The sequence below is a fragment of the Gigantopelta aegis genome, chromosome 10, assembly GCF_016097555.1.
Source record: "Gigantopelta aegis isolate Gae_Host chromosome 10, Gae_host_genome, whole genome shotgun sequence".
NCBI lineage: Eukaryota > Metazoa > Mollusca > Gastropoda > Neomphalida > Peltospiridae > Gigantopelta > Gigantopelta aegis.
The window spans coordinates 23768640-23781131 of record NC_054708.1 but is presented as its reverse complement, the minus strand read 5'-3'; the positions used below and the strand labels follow the sequence as shown (position 1 = coordinate 23781131).

Genomic DNA, 12492 nt, shown 5'->3' with positions numbered 1-12492 from the left:
ATAATCATTGTTTGTTATATTTCTAGGTATTTTTGTATTTTGCAACAATCATAACTCAAATCGTATTCAAAATGGCAGCCGAGGACGTCTACGTCCGACTCTGTTTACAAGAAATTGTTAAATTAGACCTAGAAGTGAAAGCTATTATACAGGTTTAGCCATATTTATCATCTATTCCATTTAATTAATATTTTGTAATAATACTGATACGGTAAAACCTAAAAGCCAGCTCAATTTTTATTAGAATAGCCCATATTTCTACATTAAAATTTAAATATTGTAATGTCACTAATGGCCAGTCAGACTCACAGTGTGTGGAATTGGTGACCGAATCTATCTACTTCCTGTATGCCGTTTGCATCATAATGTTCACATCATAACATTCACGATGTTCATCAAGATTAACTTTGTCTACATGTGCAAGCACTACCAAAGTTAATCCTGGGGATGAACAACGCCATTAGCAGAGATCCGAGCAGTTTTGCTTGGAACGGAATTCAATCCGAATTGCGGTCAAACTAAAAGAAAAACGACTGTCATCACGTTTTCCCACCCAAATCGTGTACTGTGATCTATTTCGAGCATATATATATGGACACTAAGAAATACTTACTTTGAAACGATCTTCACTTTGAATTAAAGAAAAAACGACAGACTGTATGACTTGTGTTTAAAACATGCGGTGCATTATGGGAGGAAAATGAAACTCGGAACAATCTTGTATATGAAAAAGTATCGGTGAAGTAATTTCTCGTTCCATAATGAATAAAACAAAGGAAATATTTCAGGATTTTACGTAAGTCAGACAGAAATGATTCCTCATTAAAAGGTTCGAGCTGCGCTGTCCTAACAGGATGGCAACATGTACATGCATGTGCAAACTCCACGAAAGTTGACGTATCTACCAGGCAATTAGTTGTTGAGGATTGCCTTGCAACTCTGTGCCAGTCACTGGAATCAGCATGTTATTAACAAATGTGTATACCATATTGAGTGCAGAACCAGAGTGAACTGTTACGTTTGATTACCTCGAAGTGGGCACCAAATCTCCAAACATGTGACCGATACTACACACGATTTTATTATGTGCACCAACAATAAGATGAAGGAATGTTACCATCCTGTTAGGACAGCGCAGCTCAAACCTTTTAATGAGGAATAATTTCTGTTTGACTTGTGTAAAATCCCGAACAAGGCACACATCAAATTTGGTATATCTTGTTCAACTCTCTGGCCTCCTCGTGGCGAGCAAGGGCCAACAGTAACGTTTTTACATACAGGCAAACAAGAGAGAAATATGTTTCATTGCCACCACCCTGCCCCCCAACGTTTTTAGAAGAAAACTCAGAAAAAAGACAGGTAAGTAACAGTTTAAAACTTAGTACTTATGTTTCAGTTATTTTTAGACAAATTAATGAACTTTTTTTTTCTTTAAAAAAAAAAAAATATATATATATATATATATATATATGTGTGTGTGTGTGTGTGTGTAAATCATAATTTTTATTTCATTTCTATTAATTAATGTTATTATTATTTTTTTATTAACTTAAATTTCATTTCTTTTATTTTGTTTTATTAACTTTAATTTATTTTTACTTTTAAGTTATTTTATTAACTTTAATTAATTTTTAGTTTTATGGTTTTTGTTTTATTCATTATGGAACGAGAAATGACTTCACTGATCCTTTTCCACATACAAGATTGTTCCGAGTTTCATTTTCCTCCCATAATGCACCGCACGTTTTAAACACAAGTCATACCGTCGGTCGTTTTTCCTTTAATTCAAAGTGAAGATCGTTTCAAAGTAAGTATTTCTTAGTGTCCATATGCTCGAAATAGATCACAGTACACGATTTGGGTGGAAAAACGTGATGACAGTCGTTTTTCTTTCAGTTTGACCGCAATTCGGATTGAATTCCGTTCCAAGCAAAACTGCTCGGAGCTCTGCTAATGGCGGTGTTCGTCCCCAGGATTAACTTTGGTAGTGCTTGCACTTGTAGACAAAGTTAATCTTGATGAACTATCATGATATCTGTACACTCGAAATCTAATTCAAATTCAATAAATGCGTTTTCTTTTAAACAATTATTTAAATAATAATGTTTCAGAATGAACACAGCGTTAACAAAAACCTGGTCACTACTATCATGTTTGAAGTTATCTGCCTTATAAAATAATTAGGCTATAGTGCAAACAGATTAAAGAATATGTTTATACATGTAATACAACTGCTACTCCTAATATCGTTTTTATGTTTTATTCTTTTATTAACAACTATACCAACCTTTATTATCAATTTCACTTATTCAATGTTGATATTTGAAAAGTAAGTAGACCCAACAGGTAACTAAAAAGAGTAAGAAAGTAAATGTTTTATTTAACAATGCACTGAACACATTTTATTTATGGTTATATGGCGTGAGACATATGGTTAAGGACCACACAGATATTGAGAGAGGAAACCTGCTGTCACCACTCCATGAGCTACTCTTTTCGATTAGCAGCAAGGGATCTTTTATATGCAACAGCCCACAGACAGGATAACACATACCACAGCCTTTGATATACCAGTCGTGGTGCACTGGCTGGAACGAGAAATCTCCCTATGGGCCCACCGACGGGGATCGACCCCAGACCCACCGTGCATCAAGTGAACCCTTTACCACTGGGCTACATCCCGCCACACTAAATAGAGAGAAGTACCATATAATGTGCAAATAGGCTCTTAGGGAATCTCCCAAATTTCTGACAGGTACATGCTCTTTATACTGCCGCAAATGGTTTTGATTAGCCATTCAAATTTAGCGTTATATGCAGAGAAAATTAGAATTATATTTACATGACTGGTTTACACAAATAATAATAACTGTATGACATTGACATTCCGAATGTATTTTAAACAAATTTCTCGTTCTAGCAAGTGCACCACGGCTGGTATATCAAAGGCTGTGGTATGTGCTATCCTGTTTGTGGGATGGTGCATATAAAAAATCACTTGCTACTAATGGAAAAATGTAGCAGGTTTCCTCTTTAAGACTACGGTATATGTCAAAAATTTCCAAATGTTGACATCCAATAGCTGGTGATTAATAAATCAATGTGCTCTAGTGGTGTCGTTAAACAAATACAAAAACAAACTTTAATCAAATTAGTTTTGTAAATGATATTATAGTGTTTTTCAAGTGTCCCGAATTTTTAAGTAGTTTGCAGCTGTTAATTTTAAAATGTAAGGGTACACCATGTAACTGGTGGTTCACATTATTTTTAATATTGGCTAACCAACGTGAACAAAATAACAGAAATTGGTGTAACGCATTTATGAATTATACAAAACAAACTCAGATGTCACATTTCATTTCTGCATAACCTGTTATGACTGTAAATTATGTGCTAAATGTAAGGCATGAACAAAATATGGATTACACTAAATCATACATGAGCGAGTGATGATTGTTATCATAATTTTTAGGTATATGAAATATTATATCCTGGACAATGTTTTAATTAAACACAGACAAATGGGCTCCCAAATTTGTAGGGGGGTCGGCAGACTGATTTTTGCCTCAATTAAACATTTAGTCATGTTTTCATTACTATATAGGGTTCCAAATGAATAACTACTAAAAAAATGTTACATCAATTATAATTAATATTGTGAGTAGAATTATGGAAATACATGGTCAAGTTATTTTGGGCCAGCTCATTTTGCCCGGATGTCACCATTGTTTTTGCTCAAATGCCCCTCTCCTGATGCTTTTGTTTTCAAACAAATGCATAAGTCAATTTGGTGAAAAAATGTAGCGGGTTTCCTCTCTAAGGCTATATATCAGAATAACCAAATATTTGACATCCAATAACTGATGATTAATAATCAATGTGCTCTACAGGGCTCAAGCTAGGTCGAAATTTTAGGGAGAAGTGACTTTTTCCTCCAGACCTTGAGAGGAAGAAGTTTTTAACCAGAGGGAGACTTGAATTTATTTCTATTTTTTACAGTAATAAACAACAAAAAAGCAATGTACCACGATAAACATTTATTTTTAAAATCGACATGATTATCATATGCATGTATACAAGTACATTTAGTATTATGACAATCTAATTAAAATTAGCTCCACTATTACATGTGGATCTAACACCAGCCAGTTGGAGCTCATGTCCACCAATCAAAACCTTACTTGCAGAATCCTGCCAGTGATTTAAAACTAACAACACTGCATAGTCCCCAATGTCCAGGTAACATTTCGTCTGTAAATAATATTTAAATATTGACCAATCACATTTCGCCTTTTATAACGTTATTTGGGAGCATACAAATTCTAAAAATATTGGGAGAGTCTATTTTAGTGGCCGCAGTACAGCGAACCATACCAATACGTACAGGGTGGGTTATCAGTCTTCAATTTTACATTAAAAATTATTTATTTATTTATAAAAAACCCAACTAAATCAGTCTTCAATTTTACATTACAAATCATTTATTTTATAAAATAAAACATGTTTTAAGACATTCGTAATTCACACGAAACATGTCGTATACCCTCAGGATAATTCGGAATGTTTTCAAATTATTTTTAAATCACTGGCATGATTCTGCAAGTAAGGTTTTGATTGGTGGACATGAGCTCCAACTGGCTGGTGTTAGATCCACATGTAATAGTGGAGCTAATTTTAATTAGATTGGTATTATGAAAACAACTTATATTTTAAAGTACAGTGCAATAGTACCACATTTCTAAACGTTGTCTTAATACATTAAATAATGCAAAAAAATACTTTTCCAAGTGAGTTATCTTCATAAATAATAACAACAATAATAAAAAAACAATGCAACACAAACATACAGGATAGTTATTTAGGTTCTACTGTCTTGCAAAGTACTATAGCTACATTGTTACAAACTATATACTTTAATGCCTAAACAATTTCCTTCAAAGTCTGGGATAATTAATCCTTAATTACGCATGTCGCCATCTCCAAATTCCTGGTCAGTCACCCATGAACGCTTGTTGCCAAGCATGTGGCCTCTGTTTTGACAAGGTGACTTTGATATCGCTCCAGACACACAGTCAGGGCGAAGTCGGCGAGATCAAGGCGAAGTTTGGGCTCACTTCGCCTGGTCGCGTGAGCCCTGGCTCTAGTGGTATCATTAAACAAAACAAAAAAAGTAAATTTGGTGTAGATGCACCAGTCTAGTTTTTCCTAACTTCAGCTTCAAGAAAAATTGTTTCATTGTGGCACTGATGACATATGATTAAAACAACTGACTCCGTCTCTGGTAATCTGATTTTGTAAACATGTGAACTTACTGGCCTGACAGAAAGAAAGAAAGAAATGTTTTATTTAATGATGCACTCAATACATTTTATTTACGGTTATATGGCGTTGGACATATGGTTAAGGACCACACAGGTATTGAGAGAGGAAAGCCGCTGTCGCCACGTCGTGGGCTACTCTTTTTCAATTAGCAGCAAGGCAGGGTTGAAAATTAGCAGTCGCCTGGTCGCCCATGGCGACCTTTATTGGCTAAGGGCGACTAAGAATTTTACAAAGGTAGTCCATTGGGCGACCATCGATTTTGGGGTCTGGCGAGTTTGGTACTAGTTAAAACAGAAACACGCTCGTCGCTGATACTGAATCGAATATGACAAAACACACTACAGATCTAGCAGCAGAAGACATAGAACATGGTCTATATTTTGACAGCACCAACATAATTAAAGGGACATTCCTGAGTTGCAATTTTTAAGATGTTATCGACTAACAGAGACTTTTTAACGACTGTAATTACATATCAAATATATTGTTCTGCATAAAATATTACTGGCTATATATTAAACATGTTTCTAATCGTTCTAATATTTATCCTAGGCTAAATTTCATTTTATTTCCTAAAATATTACTTTTTCATATATACGAAATTATTTGAAGACAAAATCCAGTTTGGGCTTCTTACAAATATTAAGACGACCAGAAACACAGTGAATATACAAACACTGATATTCTAAACAAGAAAATATATTTAATATGTAAGTTTAATCGTAGAAATATTTTATTAGTTGGAAACATCTTACTATGCAGCAAACTTGGGAATGTCCCTTTAATAAAGATAAAATTAATATAAAACATATTAATTTATTACGTTTAAAACCCATACCACCTCAAATAACATTTTATTGGGGGTAAAAGTGCAGAGTAAATTAAAACAAAAATTATTTACAAATTACCATCAAACTCTTTTTTTCTGATACATGTTTTACGGCCATTGATGGAATATCCACGGTAATCTGAAAGGCACAACTGTAATACATGATCAGGGCCGTATCTCTGCACAAAGCAGAGTCGAATGGGCATTTTGCAAAACAGTGTATGATTCCATGGATCTCTATCTAGTGCCTCGTTTATAGGACAGCCACGAGGAAATCATTTGCTGGGGATTTCACCCCTCTTGCATCGCCACAATGTTTATTCGATCCTTCTTGTATCGCCAGAAAGAGGACTACCACTCCCAGACTAGTTTACTAAACCACGCACAGTTCTACTCTAGTCTCTTTGTACTGCATGATATTTTACCCTGGATTACAAATGAGAGTTTATGTGAGTTGGTATGGCTTTAAAACTTAATTAGATGTTTTATATGAATTTTAACTTAATTTATTATGAAATTAAATGCCAATTCATTGGTTTTCTTTAACGCAAATGGACTATATATGGTGAGCACATTGTTATTAATCAAAAAAAATTTTTTTGGCTGTGCAGTTAAATTCCAGTGTGATAATCGGAGGGCTAGTTGAATTTGAGAAGGGCCAATAAGATTTTTCTTCTACTGGCCCTGCTGCCGACAATGGTTTTCATGTTAATTTTCAACCCTGGCAAGGGATCTTTTATATGCACCATTCCACAGACAGGGTAGTACATACCACGGCCTTTGATATACCAGTCGTGGTGCACTGGCTGGAACGAGAAATAGCCCAATGGGCTCACCGATGGGGATTTATCCCAAACCGACCGCGCATTGAGCAAGCGCTTTACCACTGGGCTACGTCCCGCCCCCTGGCCTGACAGTGTGAAAAGAGACATTCGACCATTGTTAATGTTGCCCATAGGATAAATTGTGCTACAGTTTGATGGTTTTGTACTATTATGATGTTTACTACAGTTCAGTTGTTTTGTACTACATGTATATGTATTGTGATGTTTATTGTTATACATCTTTCGCAGGATATCAGAGATTATGCTAAAACTTCAGATGTGTTGGATGATTTCAATATTCGAGCAAGAGAAAGGTTAAGTAAACTGAGGAAAAAAGTGGACGTAAGTAAATTCATATTAGGTATTCCCAAGAGTGGGTTTCATTTCCACTAGAACAGTCCTAGAACTGTTGTTTTAATATCCCTTTTATATAATAGTAAACATTTACTGTGGCCCCTTCATACAGGTATTTTAGCGATTTGGGATCCGATTTAGGTGGGAAAAGGCAGATAATTAGAACAGATGGTCACATGAGACAAGCACCTTTCATTGAATGGGACTCATTCACAATTGTTTATTCTGTGTTTTATTGATGGTTTTATATTTCTTGTAAATTGGTGATTGTCAGAAATACCTTTGTTACCCAATAGCCAATGGGTTTTTTTCTTTGTTTTGTTTGTTTGGGTTTTTGGATGTGGGGTCATAAACCCTTGAAGTGGGTGAAAGTTGGTGTTTGTGGCCTTTGAGCCTAGCGGGGCACTCACTCTGTGTTAGAGCTGGTACTGGCATGAAAAATCCTCCATTGCCTCAGGTGGGATACGAACCCAGTACCTACCAGCCTAAAAATGTTTTCATTTTATTTTTTATATACTAGTCGGTGTTTCAGTAAACATTAATTTTATTCTGGCATTGTATTGTTAAAGATTTGTATCATTTATTTAAGAATTGACTGTAATTATTTTTTGGTTCATGCATGTATGAACCGAAAAAACTATGTGTACATTGTATGATCCCGCGTAGAGGGTCATAAAAAAGTGTGCACATCGTTTTTCCGGTTCATACTTGCATGAACCAAAAAATAATTGCGGTCAAATCTTACAATTAAATTTATATGCATACTTTAACAATACATAACTGAATTTATTTTGTTTAGCTTTAAATACGCCTGTAGTATTGTTTGTGTAAACATCACTGATACTTATGTCACGTGAGAATGCGAACATTCATTCACTATTATTTGAATCAGGTGATTTTTTTAAATGATGTCATTTCCTCTAGCTGCTGTGCATTTTTACAGATCATTTAGTTATTTTGGAAGGAATTGTCGTATTCGTGTTTAGTTTATATTTTATGAAAGCGAATGAAGAGAACAGGTCTTAACATTTATGCTGTCGGTTTTCCACCGTTTAATTTTCGCCAACACCTGTTGAACATCGCTTACAAGTAAGTTACAGACGTGAAGTTTCCTACATGATTTCTTTGGCCAACGACCAAGTCTCATGTCATTAGTGAAGAGGTTTTTTGTTGTGTTTTTTTAAAAAATCAATGCGTATAGATCCATATGTCTACTCTGCTATAGCATTTTCCATTAATTTATCGTATATATTTTGTGTAGCTTTCACATGTATTTTCTTCAAAATATCTCAATATGATTGCCGGAATAATCCGGCTTGTTGCACAAAAGTAGTGCGAGTCAGTTGGGGGGGAGGGGGGGTTGTAGGCGTGGCTTAATTTTTTGGGGTTCATCGAGATATGAACGAAAAAAAGTAAGCACCTCTGGACCAATCAGATTGCCGTAAAGTGTATAGACACAAAGAAAATTTAATTATATCAGTTTGTTTTTAAATGTTTTGTTAGTGTGTTTTACAATTCTAACCAAAATAATCAATAGATATTCACAGTGAGGTTCCCCTCATATAGTCCATGCATAGGCATACGGGCTTCCATTTTTGTAGAGGGACAGGCTGGCTTTTGTCTGAATTAAACGAAAATGCCCGAATGTGGATAACAACATTTATTCATATTAGCATTACACCTTTTTACATGGATTACAACTTGGGTGAAATGATGGTAAAAAGGTCTCAGGTTAGCACATTTTCCCCAAATATCTGTATAATTTTTGCACGAATTTGAGGTTTTATTCTAGCACTAGGGAGGCAGCTTCGTGCCCTGTCTCGTATGCATATGAGTCCATGTGTCATGATTAAAATGTTGGACAACTTATACAATAGTTTAAAATGCCTGTGTCTTTCTTAGTCTAGACCTATATGTATGTACATGTCATATAATAGCGCCTTATTAATCAACATGCTGAGATACAGATAAATAATGTGTTCTTTTAATGTCATACCGGTATATAGAATTTAACTTCTTCTTTTTTAAAAATAGGAATTGGAGCAACTAGGACGGGAGCAGGATAAAGCTTCAGACAAAGATGCAATTTTAAAGAATGTGGAAAACCACCGGAAAAATGTATCCAGGTAACCATGGAAAATAAGTTTTTTTAACTGAGTCAAACTGTTACGCAATTTTTTTTTTTGGACAATAAACATTTAGACATATACCAATATATATATATCATATACCAATATATCTTGCATCCTTTTCAGAATATTATGGAACTCCCAATAACATTCAAATTCTGCTAATCAGTATAAATAATATTGTTAGCAACTGAATAATATGAACATTTTGTTTTTGCAGTACAATCACTAGTCTTCGTCAAGCCAACCTGTCAACACAGCTCCAGATAGAAAAATATTCCAAGGAGCAGCTTTTGTCGGGTGGTTCACAACTCAGAAACAGGTACTTGTACAAGTTGTCGAAATTAAACATGGAAAATGTACATGCTACGGGAAATGAAGAAAGGAAATGTTTCATTTAACGATGCACTCAACACATTTTATTTATGGTTATATGGCATCAGACATATGGTTAAGGACCACATAGATATAGAGAGGAAACCAACTGTCGCCACTTCATGGGCTAATCTTTTCGATTAGCAGCAAGGGATTTTTATATGCACCATCCCACAGACAGGATAGCACATACCACAGCCTTTGTTACACCAGTTGTGGAGCACTGGTTGGAACGAAAAATAGGGCCACCGATGGGGATCGATCCTAAACCGACCACGCATCAAGCGAGCACTTTACCACTGGGCTACATCCCGCTCCACTACGGGAAATGAATCTAAACTTTAACTGAAATTAGTAAAACAGTTACATGTTGTTCTTCTGTTTCCAACATGTTGCCCCAATAACAGGCCACTATTATTACTGGTACCTCAGAAAGCTATTATTTAATTTTTCAGATCTTTTACTGAATGTTGGTAATATATCGCTTTTAAACTTGATGTATATTTAAGGATAAAATATATTTTTTTACACACCAATTAGTGAGACTGTTGTGCATTTTTTTTTTTTATGGTATCACACGGCAATAACACACACATTATCAATTTAAAGACATAAAATTGGCTGTTCCTAGATGATAACCTGGTCGACACAGTCATTCCATCTTTTAAAATAAGCATGACCAAAATTGATTGCTGTGTGACATATATACGTTAAACTGAATTCTGATTGCTCTGTTAACTGCAAGCACAAATACCATAAATATCTTTTAGCTGGAAAAATTTATATTTATTTTCAACCTGTTCTCTTTTTTGTGTGGATAATATAGTATCTGAAAAATGGCCACTGATGTAGTGTTCTCTGTGAACATTATTATTTTTTGCAAGATTCATCTAAATTATTCAGTGTTTGATGATGCGAATTATGTAGTTAATTGTATATTATTTATTTATTATATACCTTCTAAACCAGCGAAACTTGTAAACACAAATGGCCTTCGATTAACATACTAAGGCATTGTTCAACAATTGCTTCCTTTACTCACAACCTGTGTCAAATATAACCGTTCCACTGCTTTGGATGCTGAAGTTATTTGTTTTGTTTTAGAGGACACGGCAACAAGGAATCTTTGGCTAAACAGGCTGGAGACATCAGTGAGTCACTGGTCAGTCTCAACAGAATGATGCAGGGACAGCTGGAACAGAGCCAACAAACAATAGGATTGCTAGGTAAGCTGATTTTCTCATTATTGTAATCACCCATTCATTTTTTCTGTAGGATCCTCCACCTCAATGTGAGCACCATAAGTGTATTCTGATTTTGTGCTGGGGATGTTCATTGCATATTTATTCATTCCTTACTGTAATCCTTTCTCTCCCCCCCCCCCCCCCCCCCCCCCCCCCCCCCCCTCCCAATTCAATGACAGTTTTGGATGGTGTGTAATTCAAAAGGGTTATACAATTTATTGTCCTTCAAGTTCTTGGGGTTTCTCCTATGAGGGATTCCCCATGATTGGTACATTAACTATTTATGATAACTGTTGCCCCATGATCTGTACATTATCAACTATGGTGTATATGGGAAAGTGCATTACCGACATTCAATCTCATATTACTGAAATACACTTCCACATTACATCTTTGTACTTCATTCAGACATTAGGACACTAATAGTGACTACGTTTGGTCTACAAAACCAAGTGTACGGTACCCTTATTTCTTTCTATTAGACCGGCCTCGGTGGCGTCGTGGCAGGCCATCGGTCTACAGGCTGGTAGGTACTGGGTTCGGATCCCAGTCGTCGAGGCATGGGATTTTTAATCCAGATACCGACTCCAAACCCTGAGTGAGTGCTCCTCAAGGCTCAATGGGTAGGTGTAAACCACTTGCACCGACCAGTGATCCATAACTGGTTCAACAAAGGCCATGGTTTGTGCTATCCTGCCTGTGGGAAGCACAAATAAAAGATCCCTTGCTGCCTATCGGAAGAGTAGCCCATGTAGTGGCGACAGCGGGTTTCCTCTCAAAACCTGTGTGGACCTAAACCATATGTCTGACGCCATATAACCGTAAATAAAATGTGTTGAGTGCATCATTAAATAAAACACTTCTTTCTTTCTATTAGTATATCCGACTCTATGTTTCATCTATTCTTACAGTATCATCCTCGAAGACGGTGTCGGAGACCCAGGACGAGTTTCGAAGCATGGGTGGACATATTAAGAACTCTCGCAGACTTTTGACAAAGTATGGTCGACGGGAACTCACCGACAGACTGTTGATATTCCTCGCTCTCGTCTTCTTCTTTTCATCGGTGTTGTACATCGTCAAGAAACGACTGTGGCCTTCCTAACAGTTCACATTATTAATATATGATCTAGTCTGTTTGTCTTTGTGTTATTTTAAAAACAATTTAAAATGTGACCATTAATAGGGTCAGAGCTTTGGATAGACAACAAATACCCTCAAAGACTGGGCATATAAAAATAACAAGGGTTAGTGTCTCGGGCCTATGACGTCATGAAATTTTAAAATTGTTTAGCCACATATTCAGGGATGACAATGACAATTGAGAAAACTGCTAAAAAAAAAAAAAAAAAATGTATGTGTTTATCTGCTGAGAATTGTCATCCCAATCAGATCATCCACCATTAAACAAATTT

The 12492-nt window shown here is 35.7% G+C and overlaps 1 protein-coding gene across 1 annotated transcript; it reads left to right on the top strand.

Annotated features, from left to right (window-relative positions):
• Window positions 1–52: 52 nt before the first annotated feature.
• On the top strand, window positions 53–12216 carry LOC121382993 (vesicle transport protein SEC20-like). Its single transcript, XM_041512714.1, has 6 exons — window positions 53–152; window positions 7225–7317; window positions 9364–9455; window positions 9679–9780; window positions 10938–11059; window positions 11989–12216. Exons 1-6 carry the CDS (start codon window positions 72–74, stop codon window positions 12180–12182), a joined length of 684 nt encoding a protein of 227 aa, XP_041368648.1. The 5' UTR covers window positions 53–71; the 3' UTR covers window positions 12183–12216.
• Window positions 12217–12492: the final 276 nt, after the last annotated feature.